General features: G+C 32.2%; 1 protein-coding gene across 8 annotated transcripts; it reads left to right on the top strand.

Annotated features, from left to right (window-relative positions):
* Window positions 1-4: 4 nt before the first annotated feature.
* Window positions 5-21,640, top strand: LOC116775408 (sodium- and chloride-dependent transporter XTRP3). 8 transcript variants are annotated; one of them, XM_061524594.1, is made up of 14 exons: window positions 1,997-2,133; window positions 7,657-8,277; window positions 10,048-10,280; window positions 10,694-10,924; window positions 11,588-11,698; window positions 12,643-12,884; window positions 14,482-14,632; window positions 14,937-15,138; window positions 15,343-15,502; window positions 17,405-17,567; window positions 17,932-18,132; window positions 18,642-18,716; window positions 18,974-19,044; window positions 19,385-19,523. In XM_061524594.1, exons 2-13 carry the CDS (start codon window positions 8,004-8,006, stop codon window positions 19,040-19,042), a joined length of 2,112 nt encoding a protein of 703 aa, XP_061380578.1. In that variant the 5' UTR covers window positions 1,997-2,133; window positions 7,657-8,003; the 3' UTR covers window positions 19,043-19,044; window positions 19,385-19,523. The 8 variants fall into 8 exon arrangements, with proteins under 8 accessions (XP_061380577.1, XP_061380578.1, XP_061380571.1 ...); XM_061524593.1 differs by lacking the exons at window positions 1,997-2,133; window positions 18,642-18,716; window positions 18,974-19,044 and adding an exon at window positions 5-28 and having other exon boundaries at window positions 19,385-21,640; XM_061524587.1 differs by lacking the exons at window positions 18,642-18,716; window positions 18,974-19,044 and having other exon boundaries at window positions 19,385-21,640.
* The last annotated feature ends 6,068 nt before the right edge of the window (window positions 21,641-27,708 follow it).

The following is a 27,708-nucleotide window of genomic DNA, read 5'->3' as shown; positions in this document are numbered from 1 at the left end:
CTGTCTCCTTATTATTTATATAAACAAAGTAAGTAGTTTACTATTGATATATTTCGTTCACTTCGATATTTTTAACCATCCACGGACTACAACTATATAACCGTGTGTTTAGGTTCGCGACATAAACTTTAGTAAGGGTAATATTATCTATGGATACGATATGCAACATAATATTGGTGGCGATATCAGGCCGTGGAGTATGGAAACTTTAGAGTTCCTTGCACTGCTGTTATCACTATTATAAATAATTTTTAACGCTTTGAATAATTTTAAGAAATAATATTTTATAATTCTATAAAATCTTGTTACAAAACAATTCATATTTTTTATCGAACTTTCGTTTCTAACTAGCTAAAAATCTTTTATTCGACAACTATAGTTGTTAGTCCTGAATTTATTTTAATATTATAGTAAAATAATATCGTAAATAATGTATAAAATAATGTTCTACGGAGAACTATATTTATTTTATTCTTGATTTGTAAAACATTAATTCTATTTAAAGAGTAACTTACTATGTAGATAAAGTTATTTGTCAATATCTTCATAATTTAAATTAAATTATAATATTAATATAACTTTTATTTCTTTGTTAAATATTGTTGTAATGCAATTAACATTATATATATATATACATATATTTATTTAATATATTAATTACATTTTATTGTTGTTCAACGTATTTTTTTTTAATATGTAAGTGTCATAACTACCGAAGGAATTATAAAATAAGTTTTATTTAATAAATGTATTATTTATATAGAATTAAAATTAAAACGTGTTTTTTGAGTTACATTAATTTAGTTATAACATTTTATTAATCGATTTTAAAGAATTGTTTAAAGAATATAAATTTCTGATAGTAATGGCTACCTATAATTAGTGCTGGGCTAATGAAATATCGATAATTATATACGATAAATTTACAAAGCATCACTGTGATGACAATTTATTTAACAATTGCTCTTTGTACTCAAAATGATTTATATCAATAAAGTCGATATCTTATTACATGACTTTGACGTACAAATACGTTATATAATGACATTATTACTACTTCATATGTTTTTTTTTTAGTTTGAAATGCTATGAGATACTAAAGTTTTGTCATTTGAAACAAATTATTGAAAATTAAAAAATAATAGACATTTTCGTTACATCGGATGTTTTATATGAGAAATTAAAGATTTAACGGGTGAAAATTATTAAAACAAAATCGTAAAAAAATCACCTCTATTTTAAGATTATAAACAAAATATTAAATACGTCATTAGTAATTTGTTAAATGTACCTGAAACGCGCAAATGGTTGTGTTTGGCTTGGTTCAAATAGTCCATGAACCCAGCCACCCTAACTGCCATTATCGATTTTAGTGCGTACTGCCTCAACAGATCAACAGTATTAAAAAATGTTAAAAATACAAACATTTTAATAAATGAAGTTCTTTGTTTAATAATAGCATAAAATGATTTAAAAATATATATATTTTTTACGTTTATTTTCATAAAAATTCTACGAAAAAAGCGACTTGGCTGTCCGAAAATAAACGAGTTTCAACGAAAATATACGAAAAGAAAAGTAATGGAGTGTCCCGCGCATGCTCACCCCTACTTGAATCAGACATGACGTCACACTAGGGATGTGACAGTCACTCCCTTATTCATAAATATATCGTTAAAAATATAAACTTCTTAGTAGAAAAATATATGTATTTTCGTTTCGTTACTATAAAAGAATATTAAATATTGATCCTATGATAAGAATAACGGATAGATATTAAACTTGCCTTTCTTTGCTAACACTATCATGATTACATGACAGTAATAGATCAGTGTGTATCATGTGACAAGATCAAGGTTACTTCAAACACTATCAATAGTCTTAATATGTGAATAATGTTTATATATTATAATAAATTTGTATATAAAATGCATCACTTTTTCCCGATAGCCGCATCTATAGTATATCGACTATTCAATGAAGGCCTACATCTCTATCTCTCCGCGAATCCGCAGTCAGTGTAGTTCGCCCGGAGTGGAGGTCCGCTCGCGTTCCAAATTGAAATTCCGAATGAGAACTCCGTTTGCAAATTCTGTTAATGGCCAGTGTTTGTTTATCGTCATATCTTAGAAAGTAGGTTTTATATAATATTTTAATTCATTTAGATGATGGCACATTGGTCATCCATCCACAAAAATGTGATGAATATAATAATATAAAGCAATATCAAAGTTAAATCTATTATATATATGTTGTAAATATATGTGCGATATTTATTTAGATAGTATGTTGAGAAAAGTGCAAGGCTCCAGTGCATGTATGGTCTCACATGTCCCAAAGGTGTTTTATTGATTGTGCGCGGGGTGTGGGGTGAGAGGGGTGTAGGTGCGGGGTGAGGGAAGGGACATTTTTCTGGTGAGGTTCCTTATCACGTGTAAGAAAAACACGTGCTAAGTAATTGTTTTATAATTGACGAGGATGAATGGACGCGATCAGTGTCATATTCATATACACGATGTTCGGTTGTGTGCGTGCTGTGAGTATGTGTGCGTAGTTTTTTCCTGTTATGTAACGTATCTAGTCGGCCTGAGACATAGCCACCGCTGGCTTTACCCTTTAGTTGAGGTATCTTTTGTAATAAACTTTGAGAGATATTAAATAATCTAATTTTATTGAATAGTTTTCTCATACTGAATTTAGTAGTTTTGTGAAGTTACTGTCTGATATGTGAGCTTAAACAGTACATAAACTGCAATAAAAATAACATTAAAGATTTTAATCCTGGAAATATTCAGCTGTTACAGAACCTGCAGACGTTTAAGATGCTCAAATCTCTTAATCATTTTATTATACATACATATAATCACTATATTTGAATGTTTCCCCGACTTGGTATTATGACAATTTCGGTATTTTTTTCGTTATAATTTATATGGATACATTTTTTTTTCTCCCCTATCAACGATTAGTAAGATAAAAGCGTATAGAGATTTTCTTCTAATTATTATATCTATCTTAGAAGTGTAAAATATATCGCTAAAGTCAGAAACAAACGCGCATACGAACATACAAGTATAATTTTATGGACGTTATTTAATTTTATATAAAAGCTCCCTGTGTTAACTACAAACAAAGGTTATATTTAGTGAACATGGTGTTCAATGGGGACTGGTTGCTATACCACAGACAACCAGCACCATAGACAATACGTCTTAACATCCGACCTTGATGTATTTTTGGTATAACGTTTCCAATAATCACATATACACTTTATTCTAAAACCTCGCGTAAGTAAATCATATTCTTATGAAATGTAAAATTTTTTTTTTTTTTTGGATATAACCTAAAAATTTTATTGCATGAAATGTATATATTTTTTATTTTTAACAAATCTGTCATACGATAAATATGTCTTAACTTCCATTTTCCTCATTAATATCATTTAATAGCGTTTTAGGTGATATTTATGTAAATTGATAACTTTTTTTTTATACGATTAGAGTTTCTAAACGCTATGGCGAATATCATGTTGATGTATTTCAGATTCTTTCAATCAAGGTCCTGCATGAGATTAAATCGGCAACGTCGTTCTGTATGAACATTGGACAGCTCATAATTTTTGTCTGTTCTCTTTAATTCAGTTGTAAATTTTGTTTATTTTAATGTCATCATAATATCCGCCATTTTGTTTCGATTTAAATTATATCGTTTCTTCCATCGCGTGTGTCGTTTAGAATGCAACATATAATATTGATAGATTATTAAAAAAAAAAATCTATTTTTTTTTTATTATAAATGTATTTATATATAATTGTACATAAAAATATCCGCCGTTTTGTTTTTAAAATTAATCAAAAAGGTTTTATTATTATTAAATAATAAATAAGTATGCATGTTAAATTAAGTCACGATGAACTTATGAGTCTAGCCGGAATGGCAAATACAATGAGTTTTAGGGGAGATTTATGTCAAGGACAAACCAGTAACTGGTTTTTTGAGAAGCAAAAGGGGTTGTCACTTACATTACATCCAAGGGGCTTGCTTATAAGAACGTCTGACAAAAGTTATAAATATTCCAATAAGAGTGTGTTAAAGTTAGTTGAAAATATTAAAAAATTCTTAAAAGAAGGATATATGTTTCTTTTCAAATATTATTTAAATTTACAACAATCGTAATAATAGTAATGGAATTTTAAAAAGACACGGCCTTTAATAACGTTTTTGTTCTGTTTCCGGTTTTCTTTGAGTGATTTATGTTGTGTTTTAAATATATATAATTCTCGCTTTTGTTATTGTTGTAACTAATCAATTTACTTATTTCAATACATTCGTTTTACTCGTTTTTTTAGGAATGTGGTTACATTTCATAGTTTTTTTTTTTTAACGAAATATATTACGAATCCGCATAATATATTATAATAGTTGTTGAAAAATTTTTTTTTTCTCTTAAGTTTTATAAATAATATTTGTTAATTATTATTATCATTATAAGTTTTTAATATCCGTTTACAACAATAATAGAGTGTTTAAAATTTAAAAAATTACACGAAACTGTCGCATTAACGGTAAACCATTTTTATTCAATAAAGCAATACTGTCATATTTTCATATCAATTATAAATCAATTTACCCATTCAAACTAAAGCACCCATGCCTCTAATCCCTTAATTTTCGTATCCATATTTCCATCTTCCACACGACAAAAGATAAGTGGGTCGATCGATATTGTTCTGTGCACATTAAGTGCTTCGCTTACGACGTAGCCATTACACAAATCATTGCCAGGTTTGTTTACTTGTAAATTATCTTTTATTTATTGATTTTATATTAAAAAAAATAATTAATAATGAGGTTTTATATAATGCTTTACTTTTATAATTTAAGCCATCAGATAATAGTCATTGGGTAAAAAAAAAATGTGTTCCGTGGTTCTGGACGTATATTTTGACATCACCTACAATCACTAATATCTTTTATATTTTAAGATATTAGTTTTACGGACTCCGATTATATTTTTAAATCGTAAAGGCTTATCATTTCTAGGTTATAAAGTAAAGATATTATTTATGTATATTATGAGGTTTTCTAAATAGAAAACAATCGATAAAACCTTGTTTCATTTTATATTCAATTTAAACAACACTCGTAACGTAAAAGCATTGTTGCGGTGAGGGCATTACCATTGTTTTTACGTATAAATATTTATTGTACTTAATGAATGATGTAAAAGATTTATGTTGAGTAAAAATATAGATTTTATATACAAAATCACTTGCGTAAATGTGTTCCTTATCAGATATTTAAAGAATATATTACACCAAATTCTAAGGTCACAGTATATATAGAACGGTAAACGATGTTTCGTTCGTAAATCTTCGTACAGCCATATGATCGTTTTTCACAAATCTGTCATTACATATATATATTGTAATACTTGAATTTTCTAAACGAATATAATTATATAACCTTTGTAGTGATATTTGTGTTAATTGATTTTTTTTAAAATATTTTTTGAGTCTTAAAACACTATTGCGAATATCATATTGTAGTGTTTCAGATTCATTCAACCAGAGTCCTGAATGAGATTATTTCGGCAACGTTATTCCGCAACAGCATGGCACAGCTGTTATTTTTTTATAGTATTAATGTAGGTAGGACGAGAAACGGGAAACGCTGCGTATGTAGTCACGATGCAAACATAGACTAAGCACACTGCTGAGATTAGAAACTAACTCTACTTCGTACTAGCTTATGAAGAGATATCAGATCTTTGTAGCTGACGTAAATACGTAATTTAAAGTTTTAACTCGAGAAAAACATACACATACATAAGAATATAAAAATAAAATGTTATTTATGTATAATAAATCTATTTTTGGATACGAATAAGAAAAATCGTAATATATTAAGCTGAATAATTAAATAAAATTAACTATTAATATCCCGTGACTTCGTATTTTTTAATTCTATTACTATTATACCTCGTAATTTTTAACTTTTTTTATGTTGGATGATTAAATTGGGCTTTAATTTACGTTATTAATGAAAAATTCTTAATTAAAATCATTAACATCTTACAATATATATGTTAATTGTATTTTGTATATGTATATATTAATTTTGTCACAATTTACCTGCACTCTTTGGTCGGGACACCAGAATTATCCACTAATTACGTGACTCAGGACTGATTCACCTCCAGACCTTCGAATGCTGTAAGGGATCCAATTATCTCATTAATAGTGATGTCATTAATTTAGTCCGCTAATTGGGACAGAGAAACTAGATCATAGCTGGAGGATGGCCGGCGTTTTAGTGACTTTGGTTTGATTTAAGGGTAAATAAATATGTTTGACTTACTGAATGCCATTCTTATGTTCACTTCAGTTTATTTTGGGTGGATGGTTGATAGTTTTATATAATCCGTGCAAACACAAGCAAAGTATATTCTACCAGTGCCGTTATTAAATTCAATTTATTAATAAACTTATTAAATATAAATAAATAGATTAGTATAAAAAAATATTTTACTCTTAGAGAATGAATAATCAAGGTGTGTGTTAATATTTCGTTTTATTGAAAACTCTACTCGTTTTTATTGCGAACTCGAAACGAACAGTTGTGAAGTATTTTTTTTATTTTTTATTGAAATCCTTAATGAACTGTCAATATTTGAGTTGATAAAGAAACATCCCACGAGATAGAGAGGTTATATATTTTAATACAATTTCTAATTGCTTATAAAATACTGTGAATAAATATATATTTAAATAGAAATATCCTTAAAAAAAAGGATATGAAAATATGCGTCACTCGTCAGCATTTATTTTCACATAAATGACGTAACTGATAAATAGAAACATTTTCAAAAGATACTTCGTAACTGTAAGTTTTGTAGTTTAGTAAGAATATACAAGTTATGGGTTATTATAGATTATGAGTAAATTTTACGTAATCGTAAATTTGAATGATAACTATTTTTAAGTTAGGTTAAGCAAAATAGAAAGCATTATATATACACTTTTAGTTATTTATGTAACCTTATTGTAATTTTCATATTTTTAAAATGTATGCTGTGAAAGATTTTTAAGGTCACAATGAAGTCTGTTTATAAGAATGTTGGCATCGCGCCAGTTATTTGATCAATAACAAAGTAGTTTCCAGCGGGTAGGTTGATATTTTATATATATTTACATAACGAATATATAATTAAATTAAAGGGTCGTACATATAAGGTAGTTGTAAGTTAGGAACTGAGTATTGGACTTCTAAGAAGGGATCTGAAGCTATAATATAAAGAAGGAATGAGAATTTTTAAATTAATTTGATGAGGGACAAGAGTGGTCGATATAAGGAGTGAGTTACTTGCAGCGAGAGTGATACTGGTGACAGGAATAATTGTAGAGGAAGAACTGGTGGAATGAGTATGTAATTTTAAGAGTTGATGGTGATTTGTGAGAAAGTTGAGATAACTGGTGATGATGAAAGGTTACAGAGATATATATAGAAATTATATGTATATTGCGCTTACCAAATTACCCTGGACTTTCGTAGGAGATAGAAGGGAACATATATATATAATAAGAAATGATATATTTATAAAAAAAAATCAACGAGATCAAAACTAATTATAAATAATTTTAATTTCTGTTTCAGATACAATAACACATCATAGAGTGAAGATAAACATAAATGAATTATGTCAGTATAATAATTTGTGAATAAAACCGAATCATATGATTAGTGCCAAGGGACACGTTTTAAGGGATACGTTGAAATTGATACAAAAACTCCTCTTGAGGGCGACAACATACTTTAAAGTTGTCGAGTTTGTTAAGAAGGACGCCATACGATATCTCGGGAACGATATCAACATACACACATACATAATATTATGAATATATTCATAGGCAATAACTATCACTCAAAGAATCTTGTTAAATTGAAATAGGAGTAATTAACTGCAACTTTATTACGTATTATTTGACAAAGTAATAGTTTGTATGGATAACAAAATGGCGGCTAAAGCGGAGCCGATAGGACCTAGGAATGGGCATGAATTGGCGCCGTTGAATACAAGAGCTGATGGCAGCGAGCGACCCCATGGGGTGACCATCGTCCTCCAAGGATCCAGGAACTCCTTGCAGAGAGAGGCTCCAGACGAAGACAGAGCAGCGTGGTCAGGGAAGCTGCAGTTCTTTCTATCCATTATCGGCTATTCCGTCGGCCTCGGGAACATTTGGAGATTCCCATATCTGTGTCAACAAAATGGCGGCGGTGAGTGTTCTATTACAAACATTTCAAACTCCCTATTGATAGTAAAAATTTTTTCGTCTAAATTCCATTTGTGCATATTATTGTATTGTATATTTAAAGCACTTTAGTTTTTCGAGTAACCATGATAACTATATGCTTCGTTGAATCGTAATATGAGAGACAATCAATTTTAATTCCACATTCAGTGTAAATACCACAGTCTATATTATTTAGTTACAGTCTATATTAATAATGTTCTCACATTCAAATAAACACAAACACAAACACAAACACACATATAGTTAATTAACTATAATGTGTAACATGTTATATATTTATATAAATATCATATAACCTTATTATTTAAGGCGCGGTATTTTTACTTTACCTTGAAATACAAATCAGTTACCAACAAATTAATTCTAAATTTAGTTTGTAACGGTTTATCGATTTTGATGCTACGCCGCGTGTCTACGCCGTAGAGCGCTACGAGCCAGCGCTACGAATATGTATTTTCGTAATTTCCCAATAAAGGTAAATTAAATACGTATATATATATATATTAAAATATATAAAATTAATATAAAAGCATTCCTTAAATATTTCGTATTTTAAATTATTTGATTAAAAAAAAAGATATAAATTAACTATGAGTATAAATTAGAGATATCTAGGTTATTACTGTACACAACAAATATTTTTGAAAAGGTCGAAATATGTCTAAGTTCCCTGACCTATATTCCGTACTGTAAAACGATTTCGAACTTATCTATGGGCGAGTCTGTTGAAATCTATTGAGTACATTTATTTACTTGTGACAGTTAAGTTTGAATCATCTAAGAGTTTGATAAAAACGACAATATAACAATATATTTGCTTTGCGAAATGTTACTATTGAGGATTGTAAGTAAAGCCTTTTTCACCCAAAGGGAACTCAACGCAAATGGCCAGAAATAATTTAATTTTAAGCACTGCGTGAATTCAATAATGATTCATATTAATTGACAGAGGAGGTTTAAAACATATTTTTTTTTTAATTTAATGACTTTCAAGGTAATTTTTAATCAATTACTCACTGTGATACAGTTTAGAAAATTATTAATTTTAAACCTTCCCATGTAAACTTCTATTGCTGTTACGAGGTTTCGTCCAATGCTAGTTATGCGGATACGTACTATACCGGACGATGTATGACGTCACTGGAGTTCTATGATAATTTGTACATGACGTCACTTGGGCTCTATGATAATTTTTGATGACGTGATGACGTCACACCTACTAATATTTTATTGTATTAATAAAGAAAAGTTCGTAAGGCTCACATAACTTATTAAGGCAGCCGAATGTGAAATAAATATAAAGAGTTTTGTATATTAATAGTATTTACTTATGAATAGTATTTTACACTTTAATAAAATATTCTTTTTATGCGTCTCCCTAAAATTAAGACACTGTCAAGTGACAAAACACCGATTTCAATACTGGCTTTATAAATTTATGGTATTGTAGAAAAAAAAGTGATAGCTTTCTTAGAAAAAAAAATCAACAAAAATATTTTAATCTCTATATATAGTGACGATTAGGTTGCATCCTGACGACATGTAAGTTTAGATGAACCGTCCTGCAGATAAAGGAAGTCTCCTAGATGCATCAGGCTGAATCATTTATTACACTGTCGGTTAAGAACTAATTTATAATAACATGGTTAAATTGATCAACTTCCTTGTATCCGACTGCGGTTTAGTTTTAAGTTAAAAATTAATTTATCCATGGAGATGAATTTTCTTTCAGGTGCTTTTCTGATTCCCTTCCTCATCATGTTGGTTTTGGAAGGCATACCGCTGTTCCTTATCGAAATGGCCATTGGACAGAAGATGAGATTAGGATCTCTAGGCGTGTGGAACACTATCCATCCATGGCTTGGCGGGATCGGTATAGCCAGCTGTGTCGTCACTCTGTTCGTAGCCTTATACTACAACGTCATCATCACATGGGTCTTCTTCTACCTCTTCAATAGTATTAGGGTGAGTTGAATGGTTCCTTACAACTACTCCAAGCTTGCAACATAAACAGAGTTCCTCGTTTTATTCATTAACTAAATAACATTAACTTTTAACGCTCCGTGTGTACTGTGGATGCGAACTGGTTGTAAGAATTCTTAATGTCAATACTTGATACGAATGATAATATTGTCGTTGCTCGCTATTTTTATTCTATCTGTAATAAATATGGTATTGTTAATACATTTTTTTTTGAAGCAAACTTAATAGGATTGTATTATGATAATTTCTATATATTTCGTTGATTAGAAAAAATACGTTTTAAAATATTTTTGTTTGAGTACTTTTCTTTGTCGTCCAAAATAAAATATTATTTTGGCACAAAAAAGAAACTAATTTTCGATGTCGAAGCCTACAGCTAATACCGAATCCGACAGCTTAGCGCCGACCAGCTACCTTGGGCGCACTGCCCTCAAGACAACGGCACTGCTGAGGCGGAATGCACCAAGGCTTCAGCGACAGTATACTACTGGTACAGAGAAGCACTCGACGCAGCACCCAGCATCGAGGAGCCGGGGGTCCCTCGATGGTGGATCGTCCTGTACTTACTTCTGGCATGGGTCATCGTGTTTTTCATAGTGATGAAGGGAATTCAGAGTAGTGGGAAGGTTGGTGTACTTTCTTTATTCTGCAACAAGAAGCTCGTCTGCTGAGAGACGAGCTCCTTGGCAATTGGAAGATATATAGAATCCTCATATGGTGACTTGTTATATTTAGGAAATGGCATGAAAAAAACAATTTTAATGTTTCTTCTTGAATTTTCATAATGAGATCTAAGATTTTCGCGAGTTTTATTCATTTAAATGAAACTAGTATTTTTCGGATTAACTACGCGTGATTTATTTTGTAAAAAACTACATACAACTACGTGATCACGGTTGCTGAAAAGTAACCGAAACGTCAGGAGTATGTAGTTTTTTACAAAATAAATCACGCGTACTTAATCCCAAAAATACTAGTTTCATTCTCGAATTTGTTTATTTTTTTTTGTAATATTAAGATTTCTTCTTTTGACTTCAACTTCGATAAATATAAGTGTAGTTTTGAATTGGTTCCGCAGATATTTATCAGAAGTATTAAAAAGATTTAATATGTTATATTTAAGATGTAACATCATTTATGGAAATATTAAATTCGTTCAGGTTTCTAAATATTTTTCGAGAGTTGCATAAAATTATGTCAAATTTGAAATAAAAGTTTTAGAACCACTCAATAATATTGAAAAATATAAAAAGATAAAAAAGATATTTAATGATAATTATTTTTTCCAGGTGGTATATTTCACATCATTATTTCCTTACGTTGTGCTGACAATATTTTTTGTACGTGGAATCACTTTACCGGGATCAGCTGATGGCGTCATACATATGTATAAACCAAAGGTAATCTATATATATATAAAAACTTGTGTTAGTTACAATATTTATAACTCAAGAACGGCTGTAGGGATGTGGTTGAAAATTGGTGAGGAGATAGCTTAGAACCAGGAGACGGACATAGGATATTTAATTATGTTGAATCGAAAAAAACAACTTAATAAATTGCAATATCTGGTTGTTTATGGCTTTAAGGGCGGAATAGTGTTCGCCCGGTCAGCTATAAATATATAAGTTACAAATGCTAAAATCAACGCGGACGAAATAGCGAGCAAAAACTAGTATACTAATATCACATCAAATCACATCTTTATATATTTTACGACACACCTGTTATCTTCTATAAAATATTTAAGAAGCGTAAAGAAATAATAAGAAATTGTGTCAAATATTTTCTGCTATGGATTTATTCGCACTTATATTGTCGAATATTATGCCAATGACTTATGTCAACGTTGTTATTTGTCGGTCGAATTATACGGATCTTGAGTACTGTGTGGAGAAAATACGAAGGAGTTTGCCGAATGATAAAGGCCGTTTATTTAATAAAAATTCTATTATTATTATTATTTTCATAGCATTTGAGCTGTGTCATCATTTAAAAATTTATTATAATTATGACATTAAATCAGGTGTCATGTGTCATGTGTCAAATGAAATAGTATTTGGAAGTGACACATATTTTTTTTTTTTCTTAATATTTTACAAGAAAACGCTTACTAACTTTTTTGTGAGGAACGATAAATTGACGCTTAGATTTAATGTAATTAACTGTTTAATACGAGTGTAGTTAGTTTAAATATCTTAATATAAATGAGTATAAACGTACAACGCTTTGAAATTGAAAAAAAATTGTTGGTATTTTTTTTTTTGAATAAGTTAAAATATAATGTATTAAGTATATAAATTATTATATTTTATGTAAACATATAAATATATATTTCTTTCAGCTCGCAAAGCTCTTAGACCCGACCGTATGGTTGGACGCGGCTACCCAGGTTTTCTATTCGTTCGGGCTCGCGTTCGGTTCGTTGATAGCGTTCGGTTCCTACAATACACCGAACAATAACTGTGTTCGCGACGTCCTGCTCGTGTCGGTGTGTAACGCGCTCACAGCCATATACGCTTCCGTGGTTATATTCAGCATCCTCGGCTTCAAAGCCTTCACCATGGTGGAGAAATGCGTCAGCAAGTAAGTTATTTTTTATCAAATAATCATATATTAATTTTGATTTGATCTAGTATCTCTTTATAATAACAAAAATTCGCCCTACAAGAATATATATAGAATATAATGAATGTCAATGTCTATGTTAGAGTTAACAAAACACACACACACAAACTTATATATATATATGTCGGAGAAACACTTTTCTCAACGACATCATCTATAGTCGTTGAGGACTTGGTGGGTGTCATGAGGGTAAAGTGCGAACACAAAACACGTTGATTATAGTTTTCACAATATTTAATTTAGTTTCAGTACGTTTAAATCACACAAAATCACAGTTACACATTCAAGCCGATAATTAATAATCAGAAAGAGAAGTTTTAACTGTTAAGACCGAGCAGTGAGTTCAAAGCGCCACTTCTTAACACCACCAATACACCAACTTCAAGGATCCAACTCGATCCATCCCCAATTTACACCTCCACTTGTGACAACTGTCCAACTGCCTTTTATAAAGATGACGCCTCGACCTCACTCAAGCCACGTGCTCTTCTCTGATTGGTCGTTACTTAAATTACGATAATAATGTTATTTAATCTGTGAAAAACGTAACTTATAAAGTAAGATCAAATTAAAAGTTATTAGAAGCTTTTACAATTTCAATAAACATTAAACATTACACACTATGCGTTAAACAGTAATTCAGTTGACAATGGCTACTTAATAACTTCCTACTTTAAATATAATCACAAATCCGTTATTAGAAACATGTTTTAGGCTTTACAACAATGTAAAAATGCGTATTAAATTATATTAAGATTTCTAAAACGTGTTTAGATGATAAAGAGACAATTTTATGCAGTATCGTACAATCAACAAGCAACTCCATCAATGGCTTCCTCCGACATACATACATATATATATCCAATTTTGACCCAAAACTGTAAAGAAGTACTTACTATCCTAATACATTATTATGATCAGTATAAGACTTTCCAAAAAAATATGATTATATACTTGTATTTGGGTAGCACTGAAAAATTTAATCAAATTATTTTGCTCCGTGTTAAGACTAAACATACGCAAATATATACAAGAGAATAATGTTTTTTGTCATATTTAAAAACATATATGTCTGTACTTAGTCCTTTGTTGAATTTAGCAACATATATCACATGAGTCTAATTGTCGCTATTTTTAAACAATCGACAATGGTAAACAATAACTTCTTGGTATCAATTAATAAGTCAAATACGATTCATGGTCCTTTTTTGCAATTTTTTATGGAACTATTGAGTTTCATAGCATTTATACATATAATGTTTATATTTTAATTAAATTGTGCATAGATTGTGTGTTTTAGTGTAACACTAATCTCTGTGCCGTTTACGCGAATTGTTAAAGTTTCTGCTATCAATAACCCAAATAAAAGTCTTTATAAACTGTACAAAAATTTCACGAACTGATTTAATTTTTATATTAAAAATGAGTACTAAAAAAAAACTCTTCTTATTTTAATTAGATACAAAAGTAGATATATATATACATATATATAATAAAATAAAATAATTGAATCGTCTCTCTAAGAAGTATATGTATAGCAATAGATCAATTCCAGGGAGATCAAAGTCCTGGCGCTGCATCATATCGGTGGGTTCACACTGAACTCCAGCCAGGAGTTCTATGACGAACACTACCCGCAGCTCAGCGCTAACATCACAACCGCTCTCAATCTGACCGGCTGCACGATGAGCAAGCAGTTGGATGAGGTGATATTGACAAAACTAACATAAAAAAATAGCTTTAGATCGTCTATAATATACATTTATAGTGCCCCAAGAAAAAAATCTTGTATTATAAGTCTCAATAGCCATGTCCTGGTAAAATTTGCATACAATGGCCATAATGCTTCTTTTCGACAATTTATTGTAATATATTATAACGATTTATTGAGAAGAGATCAATTAATTTAATATTAATTCTATTATATATGTGTAAATTTCAACTTCCACTCGGGGTATGTGATTTAGTTTTCTATCTAGTCGTGTATTCCAACTATTTTATTTTCTCCAGGCTGCTGAAGGGACTGGTTTAGCGTTTATAGTTTTCACCCAAGCTATTCTCAAGTTGACACCGGCTCCGTTCTGGTCCATAATTTTCTTCTTGATGCTGCTGTCTCTGGGTCTAGGAAGTCAGATTGGTATCATGGAAGGCATGTTGTGCACTATCTTCGATATTGATTTCTTCAAAAGATTCAGCAAACCTGTTATCACTGGTAAGTCACTTGACTCCTCTGGCTGCAGTCTAAAATACCGACACAGCCAAAATATACATCAAAAAAAATAAAACGTTACTTATTAATATGTATTTTTTCTCCAAGTGCTGTATTTTAGCATGATTAGTGACTATGTATATAAACTTATTTTACATAATATTAACAATAAACATGACAAAATACAAAACTTACTATTTCTCCTAGGCGCTGTATGCACGCTATGTTTTTTCGTGGGTCTCATCTTCACTACGGGAGCTGGGGAGTACTGGCTCAAGATGTTCGATTCATTCGCTGGTACCATCGGTCTGGTGGTGGTGGCACTGCTTGAAATGGTATCCGTCATATACATATACGGACATGAGAGGTGAGAGCATTAATTGAGAACTATGAACCACAATTATAGACAATATGATGCTAGTGAGAGGAATTAAAAATAAAAAATGACCTTGAACGACTCCGTTCTGTGCAATGAGAACGAAAATCGAATACTACTTTCGAGTATTTTTTTTGTCTCTATTAACCTCTTAGCTTAACCCTAACAGTATGTCATAATACCTATTGCTCTGGTCTAACAGTGTTGTTAAAAAATAATTCAATATTATTAGATGTAGTATATAGTATATAGTATATAATAAAGAGTATATGAAATCATTTCCAAAATAATATTATGGTCTCAGTTCATTGGCAACAAAAAACTCTGGTACATCATAACAGCACAATGAATCGTAGTCGGTCGCATAATGAACTGGCCTGATATAGTTCTACGCGACATGTCGCTACGTGTCCTGTAGCATTAAATAGTACTATCTATCTTTCGTATACTTAATTTAAGAAACACGCATCGACATAAAATGTTTAGTCTTAGTTTAGTGGAAATTAAAACAACGAGAGTCGCGTATTTTATTGAAAATATCGAAAACTAAGGATCGAAGCGTCGATGTTTCTGTTTAAAGAAGGTTTGTCCCCTGCCCAAGTATAAGAACAATTTGATGGCGTGTGTAAGGAGTCTGCTCCCTCCATAGCACATCGTAAATTGGCTGAAAGAGTTAGGCTTGGGAGGGGAAACCCTCGAAGACATTGGCCACAATGGTCGTTCTGGGAAAATGCTCACTTCCGAAACTGTTGCTCATATCGAAGAGGAAGTTCTGAGTGACCGCCGTTTAGGATTAGAAAAATTATAGTTAGGCTTGGGCTTTCAAAAATTACCGTTCATTGTGCAATCCATGATCATCTTCACATGTAAAAAGCGAGTGAAAGATACGTACTGAAACTTCTTACAGAGAGTTCTTACTTCTTATCAATGAAAATTCAAAGACTGTGATCGAACGCTTAGTGGCTGGTGATAAAACTATGATCTTGTGTTATGATCCACAAAGCCAGCGCTAGTCAATAGAATTGCGTAATAATAGTGAAAAATCCCCTAGAAAGGCAAAGATGTAAGAATTTACTAAATAACTGACGGGCACAATCCTTTGGGATTTTCAAGACATTTTGATGGAGAACTTTAAAGAACGTAATACAATCGTGAAGAGCGAATGTTAAGCTTTTTTAATATATAAATTACGAGATAAGATAAAGAGAAACGAAGAGATAAGTTAAATGAAACTAGTATTATTCGGATTTACTACGCGGATTTTATTAATTAAAAACTACATAGTCCCGACGTTTCGATTACTTTGCAGCAACCGTGATCACGGGCAGACGAGGTGTGACACACCTCGTAATAATCTACACCTCGTAGTAAATCCGAATAATACTAGTTTCATTTAAATGAATACTCGCGAAAATCTTAGATCTCATTATGAAGAGACAAGTCGCCTAAAGGTATCATGTTGCTCCATGACAACGCCCCTGTTCATAGCACTGGTGTTTTAAAGAATGCAGTTCTTCAAAAGTGGACTATCCACCTTACAGTCCAGACATGGCTTCCTACGACTATTATTTTCTTAATTTAAAGCGGGACTTAAGAGGAAACAAATTTCAAGACATGAAGAGTTGCGAGCGGCCGTCTTCGGTCGTTTTCAGGATAAAAGTTGTGACTGTTTTTAAAAAGGTTTAGAGATTTTGATTCACAGATGTCAGAAGTGTGTTAGTATTTATATTGAAAACTAAAATTGGTTTCGATTCATTTTCTTCGTTAGTTCATAGTAGCGCCAATTCATTATGGGACCGCCTGGTATATGCCTAAATATTTTTGGAATTAGTTAAAGTTTTCGTCTGTCTAATAAATACGGCACATTTATTAATACCCCCATCCTTCTGTCAGGTTCACCAACGACATCTACGAGATGACGGGCTACCGTCCAGGATGGTACTGGCAGGTCACCTGGCGCTACATAGGACCGGTCATAGTCTCATGCATCCTAGTGTCTTCTTTAATCTTCATGTTGTTAAACCCGCCCATGTATGGAGCCTGGAACGCTGAGGAGGTTAGTAATGGCTGGTTATAGTATTGCGTTAGAAAAATCTGAACAAATGCGTTGTATATATTATATACGACTAGCCTGAAGTTCGGTTTAGTGTAGGCTATGTCTGCTGCAATGAAATTTCACAACATACAAAAATGTAGCCTCGTTCGTAAACATCCAATTCAGACCAAACAAACAAGTCATCTAAATATAATCATAATTAATTGTATTCAAAAGAAATATTTTTATTTTATTTACTTAACCACAAGCATATACCAGTCTCATGCGTTTTATATTAAATCATCATGATTACTTATCCAGATAACGTTATTGAGAAGAACATAAAAGAAAACTAGTAACTACAACGTGGTATCTACTATTTTAGGGTCGTGTGGAGAAGACGCCTTACCCCCCGTGGGTGCTGTTTATCGCGGTGGCGATGATACTAGCTGGGATCCTCCCCATCCCGGTGGTGCTCCTCCTCAGACGGTTCCAATGCTTGGCTCTGGATGTAGACATCCACCAGGGCTCCATCAGGAGAATCGAAACCACCGTCTCCACCAAGGAGATGATGAGCGATCAAGATGTAAGACATATTTTGATCTCTATTCAAGAATAACATTTAAAATTTCAAATTTAGATCATCAAAATCAAATTCTTCCTAATATATTCATATATAGACGTGCTTTACAATGTCAATAGTTAGTGAGGATGATTTTGTTTAAAAACAAATGTAATTTTTTTTTTATTGTCATATTAAATACATTACATCGTTATTAACTGTAAACGAAACTGTTTGAAGGTTGGTATGTTGTTTTTTCTAACACCAGAACATTATTAACTCATACCATAATAGTATTGTGAGCTTGATAGTATCTAATCCTCATGCTACTAATTATAACAATTTATTACGCTAAAATGTATTGACTAACCTTAATGATAACGTGGTACAATTGAAAATGTTTTAAGTGTAACAAATAATAAATAACAGAAAATACTAACTACATTATCAGTCCTATTAAAGATACAATAATCACGTTGTCATTGTGTCGTTGTACATGTGTGTGTAACTAACACGTGGGCGTGTGTGGGTAGGTGTTGTCTCCAGAGAGTGTGCCGCCGTCGCAGCTGCTGCCTGATGCCGCCAGATTCACCATTGGAGACTTTGATGTAAGGGGTAGCGTTTTTTGGGGGCTGGTTATCTGTTTATAGCTCTACAGCCAAGACGATTGATATCTTTAAATTTTATTGTCGTTAATTCTGATGAAAGATAAACGTAACAGCTATTTGGTCATACAAAATTTTTGCCTACTGATCGACTTGTTTTTCATTAAGTCTTATATTGTTTCGTAAATATTTTTCTGGATATCGGAGGACAAACGATGCTTATAAATAGCTTTATCTGTAATATTCTGTAAATATCTTAGGGCGTGGACAGCAGCGACGAGAGGCCTACTCGCCTGCCAACAAGCATCGTGCGAAGACCGAAGAAATAAATGTTTGTTGAATGTTAATATTAATTTGCTGTCAGAAATTTTATTTTACTTTCAATTACAAAGCTCAACGGTTCGAGTATTACAAATACTTTTCCGTTTTTAATATTTATTTTGGTCTTTCGTTCCAGGTTGCATGATTTTATATTATCCGGTTATGTTTTGCTTTACATGAAATTAATGCTTATTGTACTCTGTAGATAGTAGCCATCCATTAGCTGTAGTTTTGTCTCATCGTAAATTATTGTAAACTCAAATATTACTTGAACAAACTTTTTGCACATTACAGACGATTAGAAAATATATTAAGCTATTACGACCATTGATATCGTATGTTCTTTTCAGTCTTCCGATTCGGAGAGTCAGGTCCGAGCCACCGACCGTTACGAAGATTCTAGTAGTGACGATGAAATTTTGAACGCGAAGTATTCAACCGGAACAGGAATACGTCTCTCCATGAAACCCATCGGTCACAATCCCAACGCATTCAAAATGGACGTCGTCGACTGATACTTGCTTTCCTCATATAAATTAGTAATATCCAGAAACTCTATGTATTTATAACGTACTGTTTGTTTAATTTTACTTAGATCATATATATTTTCATTTCGTGTTCGGTAATTTTACCAAGGACTTTTTAAGGTTTATAGATATACGATGGAATAGTTATAATTACCTGCGCTGTTATTAATATTAGTATTTCCTCCATGTATAACGGAGTTCGTAATTGATAACGCATTTGTAGTAAGTATTATGCCAAAGCCGTTCTGCTAATCGACATACAGAATGCTTTTTATCAAATTGCCATACAACCTTATGAACTATTTAGAACAAAACTCTTTAATACATCTCCATGGTGAAACTGATGTAAAATATTAGTTTTATCATATTATTGGACAAATAGCATCAGAGTCGATAGAAACATAAATATTTATCTCCATTCATTGTAAGTAATACAAGTAGTATACTTAGACGACTCTCTAATTTACTGATGGTTCTAAATTACTAGATTCCCGCCTTTTTCTTCTTCCCGGGTACAAGCTTACGTATTTCGTTGGATATTTTGACATTTCAAAAATTAAAATATGCTTAGTCAATTAAAACGAGTACTTTATAATGTGAGATTGGACGATGCAACATTAAAAGAAAAATAGCAACAGACGTTTAGGTTATATATTAGTCATTTAGGTATTTCACAATAAGTATTTAGTACTTAACATAGCAATAAGGTTAACATAGGATTGATACAGCACTGTAGTTAGTAGGTATAGCATGACTTTGTCTATATTATTTGTAGTGTATATCCTCTTAACAGGCAAATTATAATATAAATCAAAATTCCCTTTCCATTGACATACACGGTTAAAAAAAAATGCTTGATACGAAATTATGTCCAGCCCTGACATAGCAAATGTAGAAGTGGTGAAGGGATAATTTAGTGCGAATAAAAACTGTCACACCCATCGGAATAGTCACAAACAATATACCACACGTAGACTATTATAATAAACAATTTATTACTAACATTAAAAGTAGCGAATAGTTTAAAATTAATTTAAAATTCTACGATTTATATCTCGATTGTTTTGTTTAAGCATAATAAATGTCACTAAAATTCCATTGTTAAAAAAAATAAACTGAATTTAGAAGATTATGGAAAGCCAAAATTACCACGTAGTGGCATTGATTATTTGCTTTGAGCAAAATCTTACATATATTAAGACGTCTTTATATGAAGTTAAATATTAATTTTAATTCGGTTACGATAACTTAAGGCCGGAAATTAAGAGCATACTTGGAACACAGAGGCCTTAGTTTTATCTATTACATGATAGGTTCAACGAAGACGCAATCCAAAATACAGCTGAGGATACATCAATGGAATTCAATTTATTCAACGACTCGGTTCCCGATTGATTTTGTTTTTCATGTCAAAGTATTTATTTATTTAAGATTCTAGTGTTTAAAATGTTTCGTTAAGGATGTATATTTAGATGATGTCATACGACGTAGCACCTATTTAAGCGTACGACGCAAATACACTATCATCAGGGTAACGTGTAGTATAGTTGTTTTTGTTACGATTAATTAGTTCTGTTCTCTTCACCAAAATACATAAAACGCAATTCTTTCTATTGATTTTAACATCTCCATTCATAGCTTAGAACTGAGGGTTTTGGTTGTACCGAAAATATTATATTAAATTTAATTTATTATTGTCATTCTTAAAGCATTTTTAATTATTTTTTTTCGTTTAGAAGTCTTCGTCAGAAATAACAGAACAGCAAATATATATATTTTTTTTATTGGCCATGACAAAATTTGGCCATTTTATTGTGCAACAAAATTTTTCTTTTAAACTATCGTATCTAATCTAATCAAATTTAAGAGAAGTTACTCAAAATCTGTTCTTTTTTCTATTAACAACAGTTTTGTGGAAAAAAAATAATAATATGATTGACACATCAATAGCAAATGATCGCTCAAACGAGCTATACTAAACGTAAGTGTTTTTCCGTAGATAGCTTAGGGATGACATCCCACTAGGCGTAGGTAAGATAAATTACATTTCGAAATGCAAATTAAAAATTTTGCCACCTACCTCTGTTGTTTAATTTAAAAGACATTTCTGTGATTTAACATTTAATTTATATTTATCGAAAATTAGTGAACACGAGCGGGATTCGGAAAGCGACCTCTGGAATATCGCGTTTCAATTGCGTTACCAAAGAGCTGTCGTTCCTAAATCGACGAAAATTTTGTGTCTGTGTTGAAATAATCATTTTAATATAACTAGTAATCCAACGTTGCTTTAATAAAAACTATTTTTACAATATAATTTCTATAAATATTACCTCATTTGTCGACAATTTTAATTAATATAGTTTTAATAAAACATGTTTCAAATCCTTTTTTTTTTTCTTTTTTCTTTTTGTACTTGACGTTCCAGAAGATTTTTTTTTTTATGTCAATAACATTTAAAAAAGTTAAAAGAAGATAAATATATAGGTAAGTCTTTTAAAGGTCCTGATTTGGTTTTCGGTTTGTTGAAAAAAAATGATGTCATAAAATTTTAGGTCATTTTCATGATAGCGAGAGATTTTCTGTCAACAATGTTACGTTTTAAATGAAAACACTTTTGATAATTTCTAAGGAATAAATATAAATAAAATCTCACTTGGAGAAATATCAAGTAGTCTCTCTGAAAAGAAATGTTCGGAACAGAAAATCAAAATCACTACAATTCGTTGAAAAAAAAAACTTTTATTTTCAACTAAACCTACATTGTTTAATTCTTACCAACATACTTTTTATCGTACATTACGCAATAAGAATTTTACAGACATTTAATATGTCATTCATGATTTGCTAAAATTGTTAAGAACGCCATCTATCAACTTAAACAGAAACATTTTGTTTGCTAGCGGCTAGTGCCGCGTACCAGCCAAAGCGGCCGTAAGCAGAACTAATCGGTGCATATTCTCCATACAAATTTTGTCAAGGTCGAAGTACAAAGCTCGTGTTCTATGCAAAAAAATATTTGCATGTGTGTGAAAACTATGCATTTTTAGCGTTCGATGAAAGTGCATTCCTAACCCTATTCGTTAAAAAAGTCATAGAAACTAAATTGATTGTCGAATAGAAAGGAACTATTTAATTTGTCGGTATATTATGCGAGCTACAGTTTCCGATTTGTTTTTCAATTTTCGGTGTTATTTACAGAAATGTCTTACAAAATGGCTGAAGCCAGTATTTATATTTTTTTCAAATACAGGTTGACACTTAAATCTTGCCATTACAAAATTACTATGGTTCAGTATTATAATTAATTATAATCAGTCATAAAAATAATTCTAAAGATGTTATAATTAGTACGGCACGGATGGCGCCACTTGAAACAATATCGTTCAAAATTTTTTTTGCCATTTTATACTTATTGTGTGTTTACAACACTTATATTAAAGCAGTAGTCGAGTCAAAAAAGTGTATAATTTCAGTTCAGTTCTACATTTTATTTTCGTAGAATATAGCTGTAATTGGACAAGTTCAGTAAGTTTAGTCACATTCAGTACTTGGATGGTCCGCTTGAGATCGCCGTGACTTTTCTAATTAAAAAAACTTATATTTTTCATTTTACCTTATGTTTATGTGATTAATAATTATTGATGGTTAAAACTATCAAGTGTCACCTGCCTAACCACCTGCTTTGTCACCGGGGCAGGTGAGGCACAACAATGAGTGTTAGGTGGTATAAATAGAGGCGATGGTAAAAATTAAAAAACAATCTCGCTCGAGCCGTTGCAGGGATCGGAACTCTTCGAAGTAAATTATTCGTCAAAACGTCTATGAGGTTACCTTCAACATCCTGTTACAAGTGGCGCCATCCGTGCCGTACTAAATATAATTTACTATAATACTTAAAATTGTTTTTATGACTGCTTATAATTAATTCTAATTTTATTATACTGAACCATTGTTATTTTGTAATGGCAACATTTAATTATTAAACTGTATTTGAAAACTGTAGATATTGGCTTTAGCTATTTTGTAGGACGTTATTGGAAGTAACGCTGAACATTAAAAAATAAATCTGAAACTATAACTCGAATACTTCATAAGTGGGAACGTGGGAACGCCACAACCGAGCATATAACCACAGATAAGGCAAGATGTGACGTACATCTATTGAAGAGAAAAGTGAGGACGAAAAAGACACCCTTTTTTCGAGTCATCGGAAGAGAACTACCCTCAAGCGAGAAAAAAAAGGAAAATTTATATAGAACCAGAAATTATTCCCAAATTAGATCCCGGGAAGCATTGAACAAATGTTATAGGTTAGTTTCACGAAATCTATATCTGTACGACTGGGAAGAATGAGACAAAATTTTTATTATGCAAACCAGGCTACGTAGTGCGGCTCGCAATCGGTGCGAGGAGCTCAATAATTACAAAGCGACTTTGGTTTTATGGAAAGAGAGGTTATTAAAGGCTTTTCCCTGCTCGACGGATTTACTGCAGCGACTGGAAGTTATGTTGGCACGTGCGAAAAATAGTAGCCAAACTATGACTCGTTACTATCGTAAGAAATCGTTTACAACAAGATGTATAGAAAGTGAAGATGCAATTTCTATCCGGTGAGCCAAACCCGACTGCAAAGGCCTGCCGCTGCAAAACACCCGAAGAATCGTACGGCTTTCTGTCCTCACTATATAACTATAAAAGATTTGAAAGCAAATGTCAGAACAGAAATCTACGTTGCACGGGGGATCGTCATACAAAATGCAGTTTATTTGTTACATTTGCCGTAAAACGGGACACGTTGCCCGCGACTGTCGAGTGACGCGTTGTCAGGTGTGCCAACGCCCGGGACACGAAGCTAACGGCTGCTTGCATGCGGGAGGGTCACAGGCTCCGGCTGCCTCACGGGCGCCACAAGCCCAAAGACATCAACAGGTGTGTAACATTAATAGTATATCAACTGAATTTATCTCGGCTTTATATAAAACAAAAGTAACTTTTCACCGTCTAACAGTAGTCGCATATGTTGATACGGGTAGTAAAGCTAATATTGTTACTTCCAAAGTAGTTCGATTGGTAAGTTTAAATTCTATGCAATTATCTACTGTGATCATGAGAGGTTTCGGCGGACTTTTAGTAAGATCGTTGCGAAAAGTAACTTTTAAGCATATTGTAGCTAATTTGAGCTTATACACTGATGCTGAAATCAGATACTGATCTACACAAAGAAATGATTATAAAATATAACCACAAAATCAAGTAATTTTCTAAGAAACTCGGACCAAAAATCACCGCAAGATGATATATTTTAGGAAGATTCAGTTAAGTTTCTTTATTTATAACCGATAGTATCTGTTAATATTAAGCCGGGAATGAGTTATATTGTAAAGGTAAACTAAATACTAAATCGAAGATCAAACGTGCTCTTTATACCACAGGCTATTTTAACTCCTGATAATCCTCAATCGCCTATAATGAATCTATGAGATTTGAATATGGAATGGAAAGCCTTTAGGATCGTGGCTCTGGCGGAATTGTTGCTATGAACAAATATATCGTTAATATCTGAAGTATCTTACTCTTATAACATTCATAGGCAATTTGTTCCAAGAAAATTAATAAGTATAGATTCTGCTTCGCTGTATGCAGTAGCGAATTAGGCTGGAATGACTTGATTGAGATGAAAATAACGACGGCAACTGATGTACCTGTGTGTTGTAAGCCATGCAGATTATTCTATAAAGGAAATAAAATTGTTCAAAGAAGATGAGCATCTGTCTGCCGGCATTGTTAGAGTGGAATCCTAATTAAGCTAGACCTGGGATTTTGGTAAAAAAACCGGTCATTATAGGTTTAGTGGTTACTGTAAGTTGAATACATCCACTGGTAAAGACCGTTTTCCGCTACCACATAGATGACCAGTTAAGTAGACTAGCAGGAAAGTATATCTTAGTTCTCGATATAGCCCGAAGTTATTATCGACTACGAGTTTCTGAAGATTCTGTACATAAGACCGCATTCATGACATCGTCGGGTCAATTCAAATTCCTGTAAATACCCTTCCGGTTAGCTAACGCCTCAGCTGTTTTTTTCTCGCATAATATATAAAGCACTCGGTTCTTTAAATTGATTTTCCACATGCCTTGATGACGTGACCTTGCCAATTATAACATTACGAGAGGATATTCAACTATTTCACTTTTATCTCAAGCCAATCTCAAGCTCAACCTTACATGTGATCCTTTTTGAAAACTAACGTCAATTATTTGGGTCATGAAGTTACCGAGGGTTCTATATGAACTGGACAGCTAAAAAACTTAACAAAGAAAGATGTAAACTGGTTTTAGGGTTCTGAACAAGAAAACGCGATTGAGAAATTAAAATCAATTCTAAGCGATTGACCAGTTCTCGCTTCTAACGATCCCCAGCAACAACTAAAATCCACACCGACGCCAGCAAAATTGGGTCAGGCGGTAGTTTACAACATCAGAAGGATGGCTCTCTTAAACCAGTGGCTTATTTAAGTCGCGTGACTAGTCCAGGAGAATCGTATATCATAGCTACGAATGAGAAACTCTCGCTATTGTTAAATCTTTAAGACCATTCTGTATATATTTTACGGGAATATCAGTGAAAATTATAATGGACTGTGCTGCACTGAGAATGATTCTTAGCAAAAAGGACTTGATACCACTTATAGCTAGATGATGGCTAACAAAACAAGATTTTGACTTACAAGTTGAATACCGACCCGGTGACCATATGAGGCACGTTGATGCCCTCAGCCTAAATCCAGTAGAATCGGTTTCGGTGCTGCGTATTGATGAAGCAGAGTGGCTTTAACCATTGCAAGCACAAGATTTTGGTATTCCAAGAATAATTTAACATATCTATGAAGGTCGCACTAATCCCGCTTAATTAATAACTAAAAAATTATTGTTTTATATTTGTATCTAAAATCTTTACATGCAGATATTTTACAAAAGCATCTCTTAGTTCGACTAAATCCGATCATGAAGTAAAAAGTGATGATTTAAATTCTAATTGACTTAATGGATAGTTGAACCATGATTAATTGTAATAATATATTTACATAGACTAATATCGTTTTGTTGCTGTGTGACACAACTGATAGATCTGTGTGCATTTTACGAAAGTTCTACAGGCAAAATATTATCAATCATGTCGCTGTGTGATACGGTAGATATCTGGGAGAATCTATTTAAGTCGATATTTTATTAAAAGTGCTACTATAGGGAAAGTTAATATGGAGGATCTAGCCCTAAAATAATTTACTTAAAACATATGTACTGGAGTTATGTTTTATATTTTTCAGATGTCAGTAGCTTCGGGTGAGCGGAGGTGAGTATCAAAAGAACCGCGAGGGGGCGCGGCAGATATATGATGTCGGTGTTACTAGTGGCGCCATCTGTGCCGTACTAATTATAATATATACTATTATACTTCGATTCACTTCTATGACTGATCATAGACAGAGACGAAACCTCTCAGCATTCCATGGATTCACCGTGCGGGTGACCGGTCCATCGCGTTGCCGGGAGAGGAACTTCAACAGTGCGTGGGACTTGCGACCCAGGTGTAGATTTAAGGGGCCCCTAACTAACTGTCCAAGCTCCTCTCTCTACCTAACCAAATATGAAACGAATCTGCTAGGGCTGCCTTCGACGTACGTTCCAAGAATGAACTGATGCTAGTTCTTGGCTGGCCTAAGTCTTTTAGCAGGTTGTAGAAGATTTGGCTGTTATACCTCTCCAATAATAATGCTGAACCGTTGTAATTTTGTACTGGCAACATTTAAGTGTCAACCTTTATATGAAGACTATAAATACTGCCTTCAGCCATTTTGTCAGACAAGTAACGCTGAACATTAAAAATCAAGACTGAAACTGTACCTCCAACGACGTATTTCGAATTTCTGAGAAAAAATATTTTAAAACATTAACAAATAATACAAAATCGGTAAAACTGAAAATTGGAATGGAATATACTTGCGAGTAAAAAACCTTCAATTATAGTATCGTTGTACATATATGTTTAATTCGTTATAATTATTTTGTTTCGTTGTAATATGAAAAAATATATATTTTTTTACAGAAACAGGAACAACGAAAAAATAAAACTCCAACAAG

Source organism: Danaus plexippus, chromosome 25 (assembly GCF_018135715.1).
Source record: "Danaus plexippus chromosome 25, MEX_DaPlex, whole genome shotgun sequence".
NCBI lineage: Eukaryota > Metazoa > Arthropoda > Insecta > Lepidoptera > Nymphalidae > Danaus > Danaus plexippus.
The sequence above is the reverse complement of the archived record's forward strand: the minus strand, read 5'-3'. Positions and strand labels throughout refer to the sequence as shown.